This window comes from Heterodontus francisci, chromosome 3 (assembly GCF_036365525.1).
Source record: "Heterodontus francisci isolate sHetFra1 chromosome 3, sHetFra1.hap1, whole genome shotgun sequence".
Classification (NCBI taxonomy): Eukaryota; Metazoa; Chordata; class Chondrichthyes; order Heterodontiformes; family Heterodontidae; genus Heterodontus; species Heterodontus francisci.
This window is the reverse complement of record NC_090373.1, coordinates 208,127,654-208,150,473: the sequence shown is the minus strand read 5'-3', so window position 1 is coordinate 208,150,473 and position 22,820 is coordinate 208,127,654. Positions and strand designations below refer to the sequence as shown.

Below are 22,820 nucleotides of genomic sequence, written 5' to 3'. Positions count from 1 at the left end.
CCTGTGTGACGTACAGCCCCTCCCCCATTTAATACCAGGGTCCTGTGTGACGTACAGCCCCTCCCCCATTTAATACCAGGGTCCTGTGTGACGTACAGCCCCTCCCCCATTTAATACCATGGTCCTGTGTGACGTACAGCCCCCCCTCCCCCATTTAATACCAGGGTCCTGTGTGACGTACAGCCCCTCCCTCATTTAATACCAGTGTCCTGTGTGACGTACAGCCCCTCCCCCATTTAATACCAGGGTCCTGTGTGACGTACAGCCCCTCCCTCATTTAATACCAGGGTCCTGTGTGACGTACAGCCCCTCCCTCATTTAATACCAGGGTCCTGTGTGACGTACAGCCCCTCCCCCATTTAATACCATGGTCCTGTGTGACGTACAGCCCCTCCCCATTTAATACCAAGGTCCTGTGTGACGTACAGCCCCTCCCTCATTTAATACCAGGGTCCTGTGTGACGTACAGCCCCTCCCCCATTTAATACCAGGGTCCTGTGTGACGTACAGCCCCTCCCCCATTTAATACCAGGGTCCTGTGTGACGTACAGCCCCTCCCCATTTAATACCAGGGTCCTGTGTGACGTACAGCCCCTCCCCATTTAATACCAGGGTCCTGTGTGACGTACAGCCCCTCCCCATTTAATACCAGGGTCTTGTGTGACGTACAGCCCCTCCCCATTTAATACCAGGGTCCTGTGTGACGTACAGCCCCCCCCCCCCCCATTTAATACCAGGGTCCTGTGTGACGTACAGCCCCTCCCCCATTTAATACCAGGGTCCTGTGTGACGTACAGCCCCTCCCCATTTAATACCAGGGTCCTGTGTGACGTACAGCCCCCCCCCCCCATTTAATACCAGGGTCCTGTGTGACGTACAGCCCCTCCCCCATTTAATACCAGGGTCCTGTGTGACGTACAGCCCCTCCCTCATTTAATACCAGGGTCCTGTGTGACGAACAGCCCCTCCCCCATTTAATACCAAGGTCCTGTGTGACGTACAGCCCCTCCCCCATTTAATACCAGGGTCCTGTGTGACGTACAGCCCCCCCCCCCCCCATTTAATACCAGGGTCCTGTGTGACGTACAGCCCCTCCCCCATTTAATACCAAGGTCCTGTGTGACGTACAGCCCCTCCCCCATTTAATACCAGGGTCCTGTGTGACGTACAGCCCCTCCCCCATTTAATACCAGGGTCCTGTGTGACGTACAGCCCCTCCCTCATTTAATACCATGGTCCTGTGTGACGTACAGCCCCTCCCTCATTTAATACCAGGGTCCTGTGTGATGTACAGCCCCTCCCCATTTAATACCATGGTCCTGTGTGACGTACAGCCCCTCCCTCATTTAATACCAGGGTCCTGTGTGATGTACAGCCCCTCCCTCATTTAATACCATGGTCCTGTGTGACGTACAGCCCCTCCCTCATTTAATACCAGGGTCCTGTGTGACGTACAGCCCCTCCCCCATTTAATACCAGGGTCCTGTGTGACGTACAGCCCCTCCCCATTTAATACCAAGGTCCTGTGTGACGTACAGCCCCTCCCTCATTTAATACCAGGGTCCTGTGTGACGTACAGCCCCTCCCCCATTTAATACCAGGGTCCTGTGTGACGTACAGCCCCCCCCCCATTTAATACCAGGGTCCTGTGTGACGTACAGCCCCCCCCCCCATTTAATACCAGTGTCCTGTGTGACGTACAGCCCCCCTCCCCTTTTAATACCAGGGTCCTGTGTGACGTACAGCCCCTCCCCATTTAATACCAGGGTCCTGTGTGACGTACAGCCCCTCCCTCATTTAATACCAGGGTCCTGTGTGACGTACAGCCCCTCCCTCATTTAATACCAGGGTCCTGTGTGACGTACAGCCCCTCCCCCATTTAATACCAGGGTCCTGTGTGACGTACAGCCCCTCCCTCATTTAATACCAGGGTCCTGTGTGACGTCCAGCCCCTCCCCCATTTAATACCAGGGTCCTGTGTGACGTACAGCCCCTCCCTCATTTAATACCAGGGTCCTGTGTGACGTACAGCCCCTCCCCCATTTAATACCAGGGTCCTGTGTGACGTACAGCCCCTCCCTCATTTAATACCAGGGTCCTGTGTGACGTCCAGCCCCTCCCCCATTTAATACCAGGGTCCTGTGTGACGTACAGCCCCTCCCTCATTTAATACCAGGGTCCTGTGTGACGTCCAGCCCCTCCCTCATTTAATACCAGGGTCCTGTGTGACGTACAGCCCCTCCCTCATTTAATACCAGGGTCCTGTGTGACGTACAGCCCCTCCCTCATTTAATACCAGGGTCCTGTGTGACGTACAGCCCCTCCCTCATTTAATACCAGGGACCTGTGTGACGTACAGCCCCTCCCCATTTAATACCAGGGTCCTGTGTGACGTACAGCCCCTCCCCCATTTAATACCAGGGTCCTGTGTGACGTACAGCCCCTCCCTCATTTAATACCAGGGTCCTGTGTGACGTACAGCCCCTCCCTCATTTAATACCAGGGTCCTGTGTGACGTACAGCCCCTCCCCATTTAATACCATGGTCCTGTGTGACGTACAGCCCCTCCCCATTTAATACCAGGGTCCTGTGTGACGTACAGCCCCCCCCCCCCATTTAATACCAGGGTCCTGTGTGACGTACAGCCCCTCCCCCATTTAATACCAGGGTCTTGTGTGACGTACAGCCCCTCCCCATTTAATACCAGGGTCCTGTGTGACGTACAGCCCCCCCCCCCATTTAATACCAGGGTCCTGTGTGACGTACAGCCCCTCCCCCATTTAATACCAGGGTCCTGTGTGACGTACAGCCCCTCCCCCATTTAATACCAGGGTCCTGTGTGACGTACAGCCCCTCCCCCATTTAATACCAGGGTCCTGTGTGACGTACAGCCCCTCCTCATTTAATACCAGGGTCCTGTGTGACGTACAGCCCCTCCCCATTTAATACCAGGGTCCTGTGTGACGTACAGCCCCTCCCCATTTAATACCAGGGTCCTGTGTGACGTACAGCCCCTCCCCCATTTAATACCAGGGTCCTGTGTGACGTACAGCCCCTCCCCATTTAATACCAGGGTCCTGTGTGACGTACAGCCCCTCCCTCATTTAATACCAGGGTCATGTGTGACGTACAGCCCCTCCCTCATTTAATACCAGGGTCCTGTGTGACGTACAGCCCCTCCCTCATTTAATACCAGGGTCCTGTGTGACGTACAGCCCCTCCCCCATTTAATACCAGGGTCCTGTGTGACGTACAGCCCCTCCCCCGTTTAATACCAGGGTCCTGTGTGACGTACAGCCCCTCCCCCATTTAATACCAGGGTCTTGTGTGACGTACAGCCCCTCCCCATTTAATACCAGGGTCCTGTGTGACGTACAGCCCCTCCCCCATTTAATACCAGGGTCCTGTGTGACGTACAGCCCCTCCCCCATTTAATACCAGGGTCCTGTGTGACGTACAGCCCCTCCTCATTTAATACCAGGGTCCTGTGTGACGTACAGCCCCTCCCCATTTAATACCAGGGTCCTGTGTGACGTACAGCCCCTCCCCATTTAATACCAGGGTCCTGTGTGACGTACAGCCCCTCCCCCATTTAATACCAGGGTCCTGTGTGACGTACAGCCCCTCCCCATTTAATACCAGGGTCCTGTGTGACGTACAGCCCCTCCCTCATTTAATACCAGGGTCATGTGTGACGTACAGCCCCTCCCTCATTTAATACCAGGGTCCTGTGTGACGTACAGCCCCTCCCTCATTTAATACCAGGGTCCTGTGTGACGTACAGCCCCTCCTCCATTTAATACCAGGGTCCTGTGTGACGTACAGCCCCTCCCCCGTTTAATACCAAGGTCCTGTGTGACGTACAGCCCCCCCCCCCCATTTAATACCAGGGTCCTGTGTGACGTACAGCCCCTCCCCCATTTAATACCAGGGTCCTGTGTGACGTACAGCCCCTCCCCCATTTAATACCATGGTCCTGTGTGACGTACAGCCCCTCCCTCATTTAATACCATGGTCCTGTGTGACGTACAGCCCCTCCCTCATTTAATACCAGGGTCCTGTGTGACGTACAGCCCCTCCCCCATTTAATACCAGGGTCCTGTGTGACGTACAGCCCCTCCCCCATTTAATACCAGGGTCCTGTGTGACGTACAGCCCCCCCCCATTTCATACCAGGGTCCTGTGTGACGTACAGCCCCTCCCTCATTTAATACCAGGGTCCTGTGTGACGTACAGCCCCTCCCCCATTTAATACCAGGGTCCTGTGTGACGTACAGCCCCTCCCCCATTTAATACCAGGGTCCTGTGTGACGTACAGCCCCTCCCTCATTTAATACCAGGGTCCTGTGTGACGTACAGCCCCTCCCTCATTTAATACCAGGGTCCTGTGTGACGTACAGCCCCTCCCCCATTTAATACCAGGGTCCTGTGTGACGTACAGCCCCTCCCCCATTTAATACCAGGGTCCTGTGTGACGTACAGCCCCTCCCTCATTTAATACCAGGGTCCTGTGTGACGTACAGCCCCTCCCCCATTTAATATCAGGGTCCTGTGTGACGTACAGCCCCTCCCCCATTTAATACCAGGGTCCTGTGTGACGTACAGCCCCTCCCTCATTTAATACCAGGGTCCTGTGTGACGTACAGCCCCTCCCTCATTTAATACCAGGGTCCTGTGTGACGTCCAGCCCCTCCCTCATTTAATACCAGGGTCCTGTGTGACGTCCAGCCCCTCCCTCATTTAATACCAGGGTCCTGTGTGACGTACAGCCCCTCCCCATTTAATACCAGGGTCCTGTGTGACGTACAGCCCCTCCCCCATTTAATACCAGGGTCCTGTGTGACGTACAGCCCCTCCCTCATTTAATACCAGGGTCCTGTGTGACGTCCAGCCCCTCCCTCATTTAATACCAGGGTCCTGTGTGACGTACAGCCCCTCCCCCATTTAATACCAGGGTCCTGTGTGACGTACAGCCCCTCCCCATTTAATACCAGGGTCCTGTGTGACGTACAGCCCCTCCCTCATTTAATACCAGGGTCCTGTGTGACGTCCAGCCCCTCCCTCATTTAATACCAGGGTCCTGTGTGACGTACAGCCCCCCCCCCCCCCATTTAATACCAGGGTCCTGTGTGACGTACAGCCCCTCCCCCATTTAATACCAGGGTCCTGTGTGACGTACAGCCCCTCCCCCATTTAATACCAGGGTCCTGTGTGACGTACAGCCCCTCCCCATTTAATACCAGGGTCCTGTGTGACGTACAGCCCCTCCCTCATTTAATACCAGGGTCCTGTGTGACGTCCAGCCCCTCCCTCATTTAATACCAGGGTCCTGTGTGACGTACAGCCCCCCCCCCCCCATTTAATACCAGGGTCCTGTGTGACGTACAGCCCCTCCCTCATTTAATACCAGGGTCCTGTGTGACGTACAGCCCCCCCCCATTTAATACCAGGATCCTGTGTGACGTACAGCCCCTCCCTCATTTAATACCAGGGTCATGTGTGACGTACAGCCCCTCCCTCATTTAATACCAGGGTCCTGTGTGACGTACAGCCCCCCCCCATTTAATACCAGGATCCTGTGTGACGTACAGCCCCTCCCCCATTTAATACCAGGGTCCTGTGTGACGTCCAGCCCCTCCCCCATTTAATACCAGGGTCCTGTGTGACGTCCAGCCCCTCCCTCATTTAATACCAGTGTCCTGTGTGACGTACAGCCCCCCCCCATTTAATACCAGTGTCCTGTGTGACGTACAGCCCCTCCCTCATTTAATACCAGGGTCCTGTGTGACGTACAGCCCCTCCCTCATTTAATACCAGGATCCTGTGTGACGTACAGCCCCTCACTCATTTAATACCAGTGTCCTGTGTGACGTACAGCCCCTCCCCCATTTAATACCAGGGTCCTGTGTGACGTACAGCCCCTCCCTCATTTAATACCAGGGTCCTGTGTGACGTACAGCCCTCCCTCATTTAATACCAGGGTCCTGTGTGACGTACAGCCCCTCCCTCATTTAATACCAGGGTCCTGTGTGACGTACAGCCCCTCCCCCATTTAATACCAGGATCCTGTGTGACGTACAGCCCCTCCCCCATTTAATACCAGGGTCCTGTGTGACGTACAGCCCCTCCCCCGTTTAATACCAGGGTCCTGTGTGACGTACAGCCCCTCCCCATTTAATACCAGGGTCCTGTGTGACGTACAGCCCCTCCCCCATTTAATACCAGGGTCCTGTGTGACGTACAGCCCCTCCCCCATTTAATACCAGGGTCCTGTGTGACGTACAGCCCCTCCCCCATTTAATACCAGGGTCCTGTGTGACGTACAGCCCCTCCCCATTTAATACCAGGGTCCTGTGTGACGTACAGCCCCTCCCCATTTAATACCAGGATCCTGTGTGACGTACAGCCCCTCCCCCATTTAATACCAGGGTCCTGTGTGACGTACAGCCCCTCCCTCATTTAATACCAGTGTCCTGTGTGACGTACAGCCCCTCCCTCATTTAATACCAGGGTCCTGTGTGACGTACAGCCCCTCCCCCATTTAATACCAGGGTCCTGTGTGACGTACAGCCCCTCCCTCATTTAATACCAGGGTCCTGTGTGACGTACAGCCCCTCACTCATTTAATACCAGTGTCCTGTGTGACGTACAGCCCCTCCCCCATTTAATACCAGGGTCCTGTGTGACGTACAGCCCCTCCCTCATTTAATACCAGGGTCCTGTGTGACGTACAGCCCCTCACTCATTTAATACCAGTGTCCTGTGTGACGTACAGCCCCTCCCTCATTTAATACCAGGGTCCTGTGTGACGTACAGCCCCTCCCCCGTTTAATACCAGGGTCCTGTGTGACGTACAGCCCCTCCCCATTTAATACCAGGGTCCTGTGTGACGTACAGCCCCTCCCCCATTTAATACCAGGGTCCTGTGTGACGTACAGCCCCTCCCCCATTTAATACCAGGGTCCTGTGTGACGTACAGCCCCTCCCCCATTTAATACCAGGGTCCTGTGTGACGTACAGCCCCTCCCTCATTTAATACCAGGGTCCTGTGTGACGTACAGCCCCTCCCCCATTTAATACCAGGGTCCTGTGTGACGTACAGCCCCTCCCCCATTTAATACCAGGGTCCTGTGTGACGTACAGCCCCTCCCTCATTTAATACCAGGGTCCTGTGTGACGTACAGCCCCTCCCTCATTTAATACCAGGGTCCTGTGTGACGTACAGCCCCTCCCCCATTTAATACCAGGGTCCTGTGTGACGTACAGCCCCTCCCCATTTAATACCAGGGTCCTGTGTGACGTACAGCCCCTCCCCCATTTAATACCAGGGTCCTGTGTGACGTACAGCCCCTCCCCCATTTAATACCAGGGTCCTGTGTGACGTACAGCCCCTCCCCCATTTAATACCAGGGTCCTGTGTGACGTACAGCCCCTCCCCCATTTAATACCAGGGTCCTGTGTGACGTACAGCCCCTCCCCCGTTTAATACCAGGGTCCTGTGTGACGTACAGCCCCTCCCCCGTTTAATACCAGGGTCCTGTGTGACGTCCAGCCCCTCCCCATTTAATACCAGGGTCCTGTGTGACGTACAGCCCCTCCCCCATTTAATACCAGGATCCTGTGTGACGTACAGCCCCTCCCCCATTTAATACCAGGGTCCTGTGTGACGTCCAGCCCCTCCCCCATTTAATACCAGGATCCTGTGTGACGTACAGCCCCTCCCCATTTAATACCAGGGTCCTGTGTGACGTACAGCCCCTCCCCCATTTAATACCAGGGTCCTGTGTGACGTACAGCCCCTCCCCATTTAATACCAGGGTCCTGTGTGACGTACAGCCCCTCCCCCATTTAATACCAGGGTCCTGTGTGACGTACAGCCCCTCCCCCATTTAATACCAGGGTCCTGTGTGACGTACAGCCCCTCCCCCATTTAATACCAGGGTCCTGTGTGACGTACAGCCCCTCCCCCATTTAATACCAGGGTCCTGTGTGACGTACAGCCCCTCCCCCGTTTAATACCAGGGTCCTGTGTGACGTACAGCCCCTCCCCCGTTTAATACCAGGGTCCTGTGTGACGTCCAGCCCCTCCCCCATTTAATACCAGGATCCTGTGTGACGTACAGCCCCTCCCCCATTTAATACCAGGGTCCTGTGTGACGTCCAGCCCCTCCCCCATTTAATACCAGGGTCCTGTGTGACGTACAGCCCCTCCCCCGTTTAATACCAGGGTCCTGTGTGACGTACAGCCCCTCCCCCGTTTAATACCAGGGTCCTGTGTGACGTCCAGCCCCTCCCCATTTAATACCAGGATCCTGTGTGACGTACAGCCCCTCCCCCATTTAATACCAGGGTCCTGTGTGACGTACAGCCCCTCCCCATTTAATACCAGGGTCCTGTGTGACGTACAGCCCCTCCCCATTTAATACCAGGGTCCTCTGTGACTTACAGCCCCTCGTCCAGGCCGCAGAAATTACAGGCGGCCTGGGAGTCCATGGACCTACTTAAAAGTCTATTGCACGGGACTGCTCTGTGCAGCACCCTCCATCCCAAGTCCCCGATGAAAAGGGGGAAGACTCCCGCGTAGAGAGACCTCCATCGGGGTTTCCCCTCGCCGCCAGATAGCAACGCGGACCGCCAGGGCGTGTCTGGCCAGCTGATGAGGGCGAGGAAGTGGAGAGTGTGCAGGAGCAGCCCGTACAGGAAACCCCTCCGCGCTGATTGGAATGGCATGGAGGGCATTTCTGAGAGGCGGCTCGGGTTGTGCGGGACCAGCTCCCGAGGAGGGTTTTGGGACTGGGGTCCGATGAGCAGTTCCGACCGAGCGGGGTCTGCTTGGCCAGGAGCGCAGAGTGCCCTCGTCACCCGCAGACGTGGCACCGCGCCCTGTCCGATGTCCAAAAGACGCGGTAGGCCGTCCCCTGGAACTCCACATTAAATTGGCCCTCCGTGTCCTCCTCCCGCGCCAGCTGCATAAATAACTGGCGGCGGAAGGAGTAGACATGTTGGAGGCTGTGTTCCCGAAGACCAAGACGGACTGGGGTGATCCCCGACCTCACCTCCCCCAGATGGTGCAGGTGGGGGAGGAGGAGCTCACTGGGAATGAAGGGTGGGACGTTGGATAACATTATCCGCTGCGCAGTGGCCCCCAGAGGGTCCACCGGTAGGAAGGTCCCCCCCACAGCGAGCCCCTTACTCAGGGCCAGGGACACCGCCCGCTCGGTCCTCAAAAAGAACACAGCCTTCCCATACGTCTTTGAGGCCGCAACAATGGCCGAGGGGCCGACAACCTCGGCTATTGCCTTTCCGCAGGCCTCAATAGACATGTTGGGGTGGGGATAGCTCTTCACCGAATGGCTGGATGTTATTAATTTAAAGGGTGACGGGGCCACGTGGGCAGCCACAGAAGCTGCAGCTGCATAGGTAGTAGAGGGCCCCGCCACCGGTGATGAAGGGCTTGCCATGGGTCTAAGAGCTAAACCCACCCCAAATTGTGGGCTTGTACACCAAATATCAGCGATTCACTGAAAATATTGAATATGCATTAGAAACAAACAATAGGTTAGTGGAGAGGCTGAGGTAATAGAGAAGAGATAAAGACAGGCTGTAAGGGATGACTTCTCACAGCACACTTAAAAGAGTCTTTGAACTTGGTCTTCTGGTTGGGGAAGTCGTCTTCACCTGGGTCAGCTGAAGCTGCCCAGGCACTATCTATCCCCTTCCGTCTGTTTAGCCGGGCAGCTTCAGCTGACCCAGGCTTGGCAATTGGGGTGGGGAGGGAGCTTTCCTGTGTGCTTGTGCAGCAGCACAGACTCCTGTTGAATTGGCAGCCCCACCCCTTGTTGTTCCAGCCGCTTGCTCCTCCCCCAACAGTCCAATGTAAATTACTGGTGTTCAGCACCCACCTCCAGACAAAGCCTTGTTTCCAAAAAATGTCTCTTTCTTCCCTTTAATGGAAATTGTTGTTGAAGTTTCACCTCTCCATAGTTGTAGCTGCTCTCCCTTGCTCAGTGTAGCTCCTCTCTCCACCTCTGCAACCTCCAACTGCCACCAGCACTGTCAGCTGAGACTCATTGCTGCAATCAGCAGTCAATACTCCACTTAGCCAGCAGCCAACCCCGTGCTGTATCTGTCCTGGGAGTTTTTGATGGGACAGTGCAGAGGGAGCTTTACTCTGTATCTAACCCCGTTTTTTTTTTATCTAACCCCCTGTTTTTTTTTTAAGGTGACCTTTATACCCCAGGCCCCTTTTATATATATTTTTATGTCGAGGGGGCCTTTATTCCTCAGGCCCCCTTTATATACACACTTATATTTTTAAAATAACTTTATTAAAACCAGATAAATAAACAAAAAACTCAAATTAAAATGCCATTCTCGGCGTCGACAATGCGCTCCGGTCCCTGCGGTGCCCACCGGTCACGGAAGGCCTCTAGCATACCGGCGGACACCGCATGCTCCTTTTCCAGGGACACCCGGGCGCGAACATAACCGCGGAAGAGGGGCAGGCAATCGGGGAGGACGGACCCCCCGACGGCCCGCAACCTGGACCTGTGAATTGCCACCTTGGCCAGGCCCAGGAGCAGACCGACGAGGAGATCCTCCTCCCGGCCCAAGCCCCTCCTCACCGGGTGCCCAAAGATCAGGAGCGTGGGACTGAAGTGCAGCCAGAATTTGAGGAGCAGCCCCTTCAGTTACTCAAATAGGGGCTGCAACCTCGCACACTCCGTATAAATGTGGAACACGGACTCGTCCAGGCCGCAGAAAGTACAGGTGGCCTGGGAGTCCGTGAACCTACTTAAAAGCCTATTGCACGGGACTGCTCTGTGCAGCACCCTCCACCCCAGGTCCCCGATGTAAAGGGGGAAGACTCCCGCGTAGAGAGACCTCCATCAGGGTTTCCCCTCGCCGCCAGATGGCAACGTGGACCGCCAGGGCGTGTCCGGCCGGCTGACGAGGGCGAGGAAGTGGAAAGTGTGCAGGAGCAGCCCGTACAGGAAACTCCTCCGCGCCGATTGGAATGGCACGGAGGGCATTTCCGAGAGGCGGCTCGGGTTGTGCGGGACCAGCTCCCGAGGAGGGTTTCGGGGCCTGGGTCCGATGAGCAGTTCCGGCCGAGCGGGGGTCAGCTCGGCCGGGATCGCTCCGCACTCCCGAGCCCCCTCGCCACCCGCAGTGAGGGGCGTCCCGGGGGTTTCGGCAACTCCTCCGCCCGCTGGACCGTCCCCGGAGTCGGCCGCCCGGACAGCCGAGGCACTCTCCTCCGCCGGCGGGGGAGCGCCCTGACTGGAGGCGACCATGTTCCAGACTCGGAAAAGATCCCGGTAAAAGACAGGCAACTCCCTCAGAGAGGCGCGGCTAACGGACTCCACCGGGAGCTGCGTGTCGTCTTGAAGGCAGTGACACTGGCGGAAAAAATACGTCGCCAGCGCACACCATCTGGGAGGACGCTCGACGTACAGGTATCTCTGCAGGGTCCGAAGGCGGAGAGTCGCAGCCTGGGTGCGGACGCACACCAGCGACTGACCGCCCTCCTCGATCGGGAGACTCAGGACCGCGGCAGAGACCCAGTGTTTCCTCTTGCCCCAGAAGAAATCGACGAGTTTCTTCTGGATCTTGGTGGCAAATACAGGGGGCGGGGCCAAAGTGACCAACCGGTACCACAGCATGGAGGCCACCAGTTGGTTTATGACCAACGCTCGGCCCCTGTAGGAAAGCACTCGGAGCAGTCCTGTCCAGTGCCCCAGCCGAGCGGTGACTTTCGCCTCCAACTCCTGCCAGTTTGCCGGCCAGGCTTCCTCAGCGGGGCTAAGATGGACTCCCAGATAGAGGAGGTGCGTGGTGCTCCACGCAAAAGGTGTCATCTCCTCCAGCAGGGAGTCCACCCGCCACTGACCAACCAGGAGTCTGGAACATTTCTCCCAATTGATCCTCGCGGAGGACGCGGCAGAAAAGGTCTGCTGGCAGTCGCGCATCCTCCGCAAGTCAACGGGATCTGTGATTGCGAGGAGCACGTCGTCGGCGTAAGCCGAGAGGACGACCCGCATGGCCGGCTCGCGCAGAGCCAATCCCGTCAACCTCCTGCGAAGCAGGCACAGGAAGGGCTCCACGCAGATGGTATACAATTGGCCGGACATGGGGCACCCCTGACGCACTCCTCTCCCAAATCGAAGGGGCGCCGTCAAGGACCCGTTAACTTTGACTAGACACTCTGCGGCGGCGTATAAAAGTCAGGCCCGGGCCACAAAATGCGGCCCGAGTCCGAAAGCGCGCAGAGTCCCGAAAAGGTAATCGTGATCCACCCTGTCGAACGCCTTCTCCTGATCGAGGGAGAGAAAGGCGACCGACTGACCAGTCCTCTGGGAAAGATGGATCAGGTCCCGGACCAGGTGGATGTTGTCCTGGATGGACCGGCCCGGGACCGTGTAGGACTGGTCGGGGTGGATCATGTGGGCCAGCACGGAGCCCAGGCGGGTAGACATAGCCCGGGCAAAGATCTTATAATCCGTGCTGAGGAGGGAGACCGGACGCCAGTTTTTAAGCAGGCGGAGATCGCCCCTCTTCGGCAGCAGGACGATGACCGCCCTGCGCCACGAGAGGGGCATCTCCCCGGTCGCCAGGCTTTCCCCCAGGACCCACGCGTAATCGTCCCCCAGGACGTCCCAGAACGCCCTGAGGAACTCCACGATCAACCCATCCAGCCCTGGGGATTTGCCCCTCGAGAGCTGGTGGAGGGCGCCAGTCAGCTCCGCCAACGTGAGCGGAGCCTCCAATCCTTCGGCGCCCTCCGGGCTGACCTGCGGCAGGTCCTCCCACAAAACTCTGCGCGCATCCTCGCTGGACGGATCCGGAGAGAACAACGCACTGTAATAAGTCCGGACCAGGAGGCCCATTCCCTCCGGATCCGTGATGGAGGCTCCGTCGTCGGCCAGCAGCTCGAAGAGCTGCTTACGGACCCCCCGCCATTTTTCCAGCGAGTAGAAGAAGGGTGAGGCGCGGTCCAAATCTTCCAGGATCTGGATCCGCGACCTCACGTACGCGCCTCGGGACCCGATGAGCTGCAGGTCCCTCAGCGCGCCCTTCTTCTCTTTGTACGCCTGCCACAGGGCCGGGTCCACGACGGCATGACCAAGGCGGGACTCCAAGTCGAGCACCTCCCTCTCAAGGCGCCCGATCTCGGCTTCCCGCCTCTTGGTCGACCCCTTCGCGTACTCCTGACAGAAGACGCGGATGTGAGTCTTGCCCACATCCCACCATAGCCTCAAGGAGGGGAAGCCCCCCTGCTTCCTTCTCCAGTCGGCCCAGAATCGACAGAACAAGTCCCGAAATCGCACGTCCTCCAGCAGCCGGTTGTTAAAGTGCCAGTACGCGGACCCCGCCCGCGTGCGGAGCGAAGTAAACTCCGCCCACACCAGGCGGTGGTCCGAGCACGGCACCAACCGCATGGAGGCCGCCGAAACGCGGGAGACATACGCCTGCGAAATGTAGAGGCGGTCGATTCGCGACCCCCCTCCTCCAGACCTCCACGTGAAGGCGCTGGAGTCGGGATGGAGATTCTGCCAGACTTCCACCAAGTTAAGGGAGCTGATCAGTCCCCTCAACTTCTCCACCGACGCTTGGCCACGCTGGGGACCGGAGCGATTCCCCCACCTCGAGGGTGCAGTTAAAATCCCCCCCGAGGATGATGCACTCGCCGCTATCGATGGAGCTCAAGAGAGCGGACACTTCTTCAAAGAAGCGCGCTTGCAACGCGCCGGGCCTGGGCGCGTACACGTTCACAAAGTGGAGCGGCACGCTACCCAGGCGAACGGCGAGGTGGAGCAAGCGGCCCGGCACGAGCTCCTTGACCCCCAAGATCTCCGGCTGAAAAGTCGGGGCCAACAAGATAGCCACCCCACTAGAAATAGGGGTGAGGTGACTCATGTAGACCCCACCCTGCCACTCCAGGAGCCAGGTGGCTTCGTCTCCCGGAACGGTGTGGGTTTCCTGCAGAAAGCTCACCGCGTATCTCCCTTCCCTAAGGACTGAGAGATTGTGAAATCTGCGGTGAGCCCCTCTGCTGCCGTTGATGTTGAGGCTGGCTATGGTTATCTTCATGTCAAAGGTAATTAAAACCCGTCACAAACACCGCACTGTGAGGAGGGAGTGGAAGTGCACCTGGCCTTCCACTCCTCCAGCAACCCATTGAGGAACGCATTAAAACGGCGCCTCTCAACCAGTTTCACGTCCGCGCGCTTGCCCGCTATCTTAAGGGCGGCACGGACGGACTGTATGATCAGCGCCAGATTCGACCAACGGTCGAGGGCCAGCTGAACTTTATTGCGGCAACCTCTGCAAGCCGCGAGGAAATCCCGGAGTTCCGCCGTGGGGATGAGAAGAGATTCGGTGGGAGGCACGAGGGACTCCACCACCTCACTGGCGATGGAATCAAGATCATCCTCCGTGCCCCGCACCGAATCCCCATCCTCCTCTGGGTCGTCACTGCCAGCGGCCGACACATCCACCACACACTGTGGGGCGGACGTCCCGGCCGCGCCAGCTGGTCCCGCCTCCGTCACGATCCCACCCCCAGGATCGATGGCGGAGGAGTCCTCTCTGGGTTCTATTGTGAAACTGGAGCCTGTAGGCACCAGCGGTTCAGGAGCCCCCTCCACCTCCGTCCCCAGGCCAATGAGTGGTCCAGGGGAGACAGAAGTTCCGGACTCCGGGAAACCAGCCGGAGCCGAGACTGGAGGCGGCGAGAGGAGGCCATCACCCGCTCCGCCAGCACCCACAGGCCCAGCAGATGGGGCAGCATTCTCAGTTATAACTGGGTCGGGTGTCTCCTGGTTGGTGGTGGACTCCGGCTGGGAGGCCCGACCCTCTGGGGCCTCGCCCTCCCCTTCATTCAGGGCACCCGACCCAGTAGCAGTGGCGGAATGGGCGGCTTCCCCAGGCTCCCCCACCACAAGCAGGGCCCCACTTACTCCTTCAGGAGGGGCCTCATGTACCGGGGCCATCCCCTCCCCTCCATCCTGAGGAATAGGGAGCACCTGCCCGGACTTTGTAGCCTTGGTGGTGGCGGTAGGGGGTACCTGAGGACCAGAAACAGGAGGCAGCTCCCCTCCAACAGATGGGCCCTGCACCTCAGGGCCCTGTGTTATTTCTGTGGAGGGGTGCCTTCTCCTCTTTTTCGCACTTGGGCGCGGAGACTCAGAGACCTCCATGTCATCAGAGGCCTCCGCTTCCGCACCCTTTTTAGTCACCCTGGGCCTGAGCCCAGCCCTGGGACAGGTGGATTCCATGGGAATGGGCTTTGGGCTGAGCTCAGGCTCGGGTTGAGTCAAAGTGTCCAGGGGACGCGCCTCATGATGTTTCTTTTTTCCCTGCATCTTCCTTCCGCTCGGATGGACGCTCCCCCCCCCGCCGGAGGCTGTGAAAATCACAGCCTCCGGAACCGACTGAGCGGTGTCTATTGGATGTGTTGGGGGAGCGGGAGGAGGTGCTGTGGAACCACTCTGGGCCGCCGAGGTGGAGCTGGCGGCCGGGAGGTTGGGGCAGTTCTTACGAACATGCCCCACCCCCTTGCAGACGTGGCACCGCGCCCCATCCGAGGTCCAGAAGACGCGGTAGGCTGTCCCCTGGAACTCCACATAAAATTGGCCCTCCATGTCCTCCTCCCGCGCCAGCTGCATAAATAACTGGCGGCGGAAGGAGTAGACATGTTGGAGGCTGTGCTCCCGAAGACCAAGCCGGATTGGGGTGATCCCCGACCTCACCTCCCCCAGATGGTGCAGGTGGGGGAGGAGGAGCTCACTGGGAATGAAGGGTGGGACGTTGGACAACATTATCCGATGCGCAGTGGCCCCCAGAGGGTCCACTGGCAGGAAGGTCCCCCCCACAGCGAGCCCCTTACTCAGGGCCAGGGACACCGCCCGCTCGGTCCTCAAAAAGAACACAGCCTTCCCATACATCTTTGAGGCCGCAACAATGGCCGAGGGGCCGACAACCTGGGGTGGGGTGGGGATAGCTCTTCACCCCATGGCTGGATGTTATCAATTTAAAGGGTGACGGGGCCACGTGGGCAACCACAGAAGCTGCAGCTGCATAGGTAGTAGAGGGCCCCGCCACCGGTGATGAAGGGCTTGCCATGGGTCTAAGAGCTAAACCCACCCCAAATTGTGGGCTTGCACACTAAATATCAGAGATTCACAGAAAAAATTGAATATGTATTAAAGACAAACAAACAAACAACAGGTTAGTGGAGAGGCTGAGGTAATAGAGGAGAGGCAAAGGTAGGCTGTAAGGGATGACTTGCTTTCTGGAGGTGGTGCTCACAGTACACTTAAAACAGTCTTTGAACTTGGTCTTCTGGTTGGGGGAGTCGTCTTCACCTGGGTCAGCTGAAGCTGCCCAGGCACTATCTATCCCCTTCCGTCTGTTTAGCCGGGCAGCTTCAGCTGACCCAGGCTTGGCAATTGGGGTGGGGAGGGAGCTTCCCTGTGTGCTTTTGCAGCAGCACAGATTCCTGTTGAATTGGCAGCCCCACCCCTTGTTGTTCCAGCCACTTGTTCCTCCCCCAACAGTCCAAAGTAAATTACTGGTGTTCAGCACCCACCTCCAGACAAAGCCTTGTTTCCAAAAAATGTCTCTTTCTTCCCTTTAATGGAGACTGTTGTTGAAGTTTCACCTCTCCATAGTTGTAGCTCCTCTCTCCACCTCTGCAACCTCCAACTGCCACCAGCACTGTCAGCTGCACCTCGTTGAGGCTCTCAACACTCAGGCTTCCCAAATCAGAGATCAGCCAACCCCGTTTTTTTTTGTGGCCTTTATACCCCAGGCCCCTTTTATATATTTTATGTCGAGGGGGCCTTTATTCCTCAGGCCCCCTTTATATACACACTTACATTTTTAAAATAACTTTATTAAAAACAGAAATAAACAAAAACTCAAATTAAAATGCCATTCTCGGCGTCAACGATGCACTCCAGTCCCTGCGGTGCCCACCGGTCGCGGAAGTATCTAACCCCGTGTTGTACCTGTCATGGGAGTGTTTGATGGGGACAGTGTAGAGGGAGCTTTACTCTGTATCTAACCCTGTGTTGTACCTGTCCTGGGAGTGTTTGATGGGACAGTGTAGAGGGAGCTTTACTCTGTATCTAACACCGTGCTGTACCTGTCATGGGAGTGTTTGATGGGGACAGTGTAGAGGGAGCTTTACTCTGTATCTAACCCTGTGTTGTACCTGTCCTGGGAGTGTTTGATGGGGACAGTGTAGAGGGAGCTTTACTCTGTATCTAACTCTGTGCTGTACCTGTCCTGGGAGTGTTTGATGGGGACAGTGTAGAGGGAGCTTTACACTGTATCTAACCCCGTGTTGTACCTGTCATGGGAGTGTTTGATGGGGACAGTGTAGAGGGAGCTTTACTCTGTATCTAACCCTGTGTTGTACCTGTCCTGGGAGTGTTTGATGGGGACAGTGTAGAGGGAGCTTTACTCTGTATCTAACCCTGTGTTGTACCTGTCATGGGAGTGTTTGATGGGGACAGTGTAGAGGGAGCTTTACTCGATACCTGTGCTGGGAGTTGGAGATATTTGGCAGATTGATCAGACTATTTGCAACCTAAGCCTCCTATTTGAGCATGAGTTGAAGTTCCACCTTCCTGACCTCGCCATCACTAAGACCAGCTACTTCCACCAAGCTAACATTGTCCATCTCTCTCCCTGCCTCGGCCGTTCTTCTGTTCAAAGCCTCATCCTTGCCTTTGTTTGCTCTTGACTTGACTCCCAACACACTGCTGGCTGGCTTCCCACCTTGTACTCTCCATAAACCTAAACTCACCCAAAACTCTTCTGCCTGTATCCTAACTCATACCAAGTCCCATTCATCCATCACTCCTGTACCTCTGACCCTCATTGGCTCCCAATCCAACAACACCTCCATTTCAAAATTCTCATCCTTGTTTTCAAATCCCTCCATGGCCTCGCCCCTCCCTATCTCTGTAACCTCCTCTAGTCCCATAACCCTCTGAGATATCTGCACTCATCTATTTCCAGCCTTTATGAGCATCCCCAATTTTAATTACTCCACCATTGGTGGCCGTGCCTTCAGCTGCCTAGACCGTATGCTCTGAAATATCCTCCCAACACCTCTCCGCCTCTCGATCTGTCTTTCCTCCTTTCAGAATCTCCATGAAACCTACCTCTTTGACCAAGCTTTTGGTCATCTGCTGTAACATTCCTATATGTTGCTCGGTATCAATTTTTGTTTGATAATCACTGAGATTATCCTCCTGAGCAGCACCTTGGGATATTAAAGCTGGTATATAAATGGGAGTTGTTGTGGTTTGCCCTGAGTTTGCCCCGTCCTAAGGCCTTGATGAGGCTGGGACCTTGTGCTCCTCTCCCGGGAATCTCTCAGTGGCTTGGTGTGTGAACATTTCCTGCCCTTCTCTCTTCCCTTTATCCCCTTCCAGGGTCGGAGTCTATGTTCCTACTGGATTGGCCGCGTTTCCCAAAGAGTTGATGCATGTCCCACTGGTCTGGGCCAAGCAGAAGTACAAGAACATCGTGACGTATTCCTACATGTCCCGTGGGGGCCACTTCGCAGCCTTCGAGGAGCCTGAGCTGATGGCTGAGGATCTCCGGCATTTCATACGATCTGTTGAAAAGCGCAACTGAGAATTCCAGATCACTGTTCCTGTGTGTTTGGGAATCTGGTCCCTGTACCTTAGACCTCGGAATGGGAAGGTCTGTCTTGATAATCAACGCTGGAACTTGGTCTGTCACATTCACAAGGCCAAGACCGTCTAATTAATCACTGCTTCCAGAAAACAAATCACTTTCTACTAACCCTCAGATACTGGCAGTGTTGGAGAAGCTGCTGCTTTTTGCTAGGCTGGTTATGGGATGATCTCTACCCTATTAAAGCTGAGTTCAGTATTGACTGTCAGTGTCCTGTTACTGAATTTCTATGTATTATTTTAATGACCGAATGAAGAATAAAATATAAACATTCCGGAAAACAGCTGCCATTTTTTTCCCTTTAATTTCACCTTCCCCTGCCAATCCTCACTGCAATATGGTTGAGATTTAACCTGGCCTTGTTCTTGAAGCAACATACACACAGGTCCAGTAAGAAAGATAGAGAGGATGAATTTGTGCCTTGAGGCATGGTGCAGGAGGTAGGGCTTCAGATTCTTGGGACATTGGCACCAGTTATGGGGCAGGAGGCACCTATTCAAAAAGGGACGGGTTGCACCTCAACAGGACAGTTTTTATTCGAACATGGGATGTGGGTGTCACTGGCCAGGCCAGCATTTATTGCCCATCCCTAATTTCCCTTGAGAAGGTGGTGGTGAGCTGCCTTCTTGAACCGCTGCAGTCCATTTGGGGTAGATATACCTACAGTGCTGTTAGGAAGGGAGTTCCAGGATTTTGACCCAGCGACAGTGAAGGAACGGCAATATAGTTCCAAGTGGGAGGTGGTGGCGTAGTGGTATTATCACTGGACGAGTAACTCAGAGACCCAGGGTATTTCTCTGGGGACATGGGTTCGAATCCCACCACAGCAGAAGGTGGAATTTGAATTCAATTAATAAAAAAAATCTAGAATTAAAAAAAGCAGGTCGAGCGATGTCGATCATTGTAAAACCTCATCTGGTTCACTAATGTCCTTTAGGGAAGGAAATCTGTTGTCCTTTCCTGGTGTGGCCTACATGTGACTGTTAAAAGCCCTCTGAAATGGCCTAGCAAGCCACTCAGTTGTACCTAATGGCTAAAAAGTCAATAAGCAATGAAACCGGATGGACCACCCGGCATCGACCTAGGGACTGGAAAAGATAATGGCAAACCCAAGCCTGTAAGCCCTGCAAAGTCCTCCTTACTAACATCTGGAGCTTGTGCCATAGAAACATCGACAATAGGAGCAGGAGTAGGCCATTCGGCCCTTCGGTCCTGCTCCGCCATTCATAAAAGATCATGGCTAATTCAGTACCCTGTTCCCACTTTCTCCCCATATCCCTTGATCCCTTTGGCATTAAGAAATATATCTATCTCCTTCTTGAATATATTTAATGACTTGGCCTCCACTGCCTTCTGTGGTCGAGAATTCTACAGGTTCACCACCCTCTGAGTGAAGAAATTTCTCCTCATCTTGGTTCTAAATGGCATACCCCGTATCCTGAGACTGTGACCTCTGGTTCTGGACTCCCCAGCCATCGGGAACATCCTCCCTGCATCTAGCCTGTCCAGTCATGTTAGAATTTTATAGTTTTCTATGAGATCCCCTCTCATTCTTCTAAACTCTAGTGAATATAGGCCTAGTCGACCCAATCTCTCCTCATACGTCAATCCTGCCATCCCAGGAATCAGCCCAGTAAATCTTCTTTGCACTCCCTCCAAGGCAAGAACATCCTTCCTCAGATAAGGAGACCAAAACTGTACACAATACTCCAGATGTGGTCTCTCCAAGGCCCTGTAAAACTGCAGTAAGACATCCTTGCTCCTGTACTCAAATCCTCTTGCAATGAAGGCCAACACGCCTTCTTAATTTCTTGCTGCACCTGAATGCTTGCTTTCAGTGACTAGTGCACAAGGACACCCAGGTCTTGTTGCACCTCCCCCTTTCCCAATCTATCACCATTCAAATAATAATCTGCCTTTCTGTTTTTACAACCAAAGTGGATAACCTCACATTTATCCACATTATACTGCATTTGCCCACTCACCCAACTTGTCCAAATCACATTGGAGCCTCCTTGCACACTCTTCACAGCTCACATTCCCCCCAGCTTTGTGTCATCTTCAAACTTGGAAATGTTGCATTTAGTTCCCTCACCAAGTCATTAATATAAATTGTGAATAGCTGGGGCCCAAGCACTGATCCCTGCGGTACCCCACTAGTCACTGCCTGCCACCCGGAAAAAGACCTGTTTATTCCTACTCTCTGTTTCCTGTCTGTCAACCAATTCTCAATTCATGCCAGTATAATACCCCCAATCCCATGTGTTTTAATTTTGCACATGAACCTCTTATGTGGGACCTTATCAAAAGCCTTCTGAAAATCCCAGAAAATGCCAATGTTGGGAGAGCTGTCCCACAGACTAGTCAAGCAACAGTCTGACATAGTCATACTCACAGAATCATACCTTACAGACAATGTCCCAGACGCCGCCATCACCATCCCCAGGTACGTCCTGTCCCACCAGCAGGACAGACCCAACAGAGGTGGCAGCACAGTGGTATACAGTAGGGAGGGAGTTGCCCTTGGAGTCCTCAACATCGACTCCAGACCCCATGAAGTCTCATGGCATCAGGTCAAACATGGGCAAGGTAACCTCCTGCTGATTACCACCTACCGCCCTCCCTCAGCTGATGAATCAGTACTCCTCCATGTTGATTACCACTTGGAAGAAGCACTGAGGGTGACAAGGGCACAGAATGTACTCTGGGTGGGGGACTTCAATGTCCGTCATTAACAGTGACTCGATAGCACGACTACTGACTAAGCTAGCCGAGTCCTAAAGGACATAGTTGCTAGACTGGGTCTGCGGCAGGTGGTGAGGGAACCAACACGAGGGAAAAACATACTTGACCTTGTCCTCACCAATCTGCCTGCCGCAGATGCATCTGTCCATGACAGTATTGGTAGGAATGACCACCGCACAATCCTTGTGGAGTCGAAGTCCCGTCTTCACATTGAGGATACCCTCCATCGTGTTGTGTGGCATTACCACCGTGCTAAATGGGATAGATTTCGAACAGATCTAGCAATGCAAAACTGGGCATCCATGAGGAGCTGTGGGCCATCAGCAGCAGCAGAATTGTACTCAACCACAATCTGTAACCTCATGGCCTGGCATGTTCCCCGCTCTACCATTACCATCAAGCCAGGAGACCAACCCTGGTTCAATGAAGAGTGCAGGAGGGCATGCCAGGAGCAGCACCAGGCATACCTCAAAAAGTGGTGTCAACCTGGTGAAGCTACAACACTGGACTATCTGCGTGCCAAACTGCGTAAGCAGCATGCAATAGACAGAGCTAAGCGATCCCATAACCAACGGATCAGATCGAAGCTCTGCAGTCCTGCCACATACAGCCGTGAATGGTGGTGGACAATTAAACAACTAACTGGAGGAGGTGGCTCCACAAATATCCCCATCCTCAATGATGGGAGAGCACAGCACATCAGTGTGAAAGACAAGGCTGAAGCATTTGCAACAATTTTCAGCCAGAAATGCCGAGTTGATGATCCATCTGGGCCTCCTCCTGAAGTCCCCAGCATCACAGATGCCAGACTTCAGCCAATTTGATTCACTCCGCGTGATATCAAGAAACGACTGAAGGCACTGGATACTGCAAAAGCTATGGGCCCTGATAAAATTCCGGCAACAGTACTGAAGACCTGTGCTCCAGAACTTGCCGCGCCCATAGCCAAGTTGTTCCAATACAGCTACAATACTAGCATCTACCCTGCAATGTAGAAAATTGCCCAGGGATGTCCTGTACACAAAAAGCAGGACAAATCAAACTCGGCCAATTACCGTCCAATCAGTCTACTCTCAATCATCGGTGTCGTGTTGGGGGTGATTGATGATCAGTGTCGTGTTGGGGGTGATTGATGATCAGTGTCGTGTTGGGGGTGATTGATGATCGGTGTCGTGTTGGGGGTGATTGATGATCAGTGTCGTGTTGGGGGTGATTGATGATCAGTGTCGTGTTGGGGGTGATTGATGATCGGTGTCGTGTTGGGGGTGATTGATGATCGGTGTCGTGTTGGGGGTGATTGGTGATCGGTGTCGTGTTGGGGGTGATTGATGATCCGTGTCGTGTTGGGGGTGATT

General features: G+C 54.8%; 1 protein-coding gene across 1 annotated transcript in view; it reads left to right on the top strand.

The window, feature by feature from the left end:
• LOC137366351 (epoxide hydrolase 1-like) overlaps positions 1 to 19,001 on the top strand; it is a 112,466-nt gene extending 93,465 nt beyond the window's left edge. Inside the window, exon 9 of the mRNA XM_068028249.1 lies at positions 18,453 to 19,001. Within this exon, the coding sequence (XP_067884350.1) occupies positions 18,453 to 18,657 (205 nt within the window). The 3' untranslated portion in view covers positions 18,658 to 19,001. The remainder of the gene's footprint in view (positions 1 to 18,452) is intronic.
• Positions 19,002 to 22,820: the final 3,819 nt, after the last annotated feature.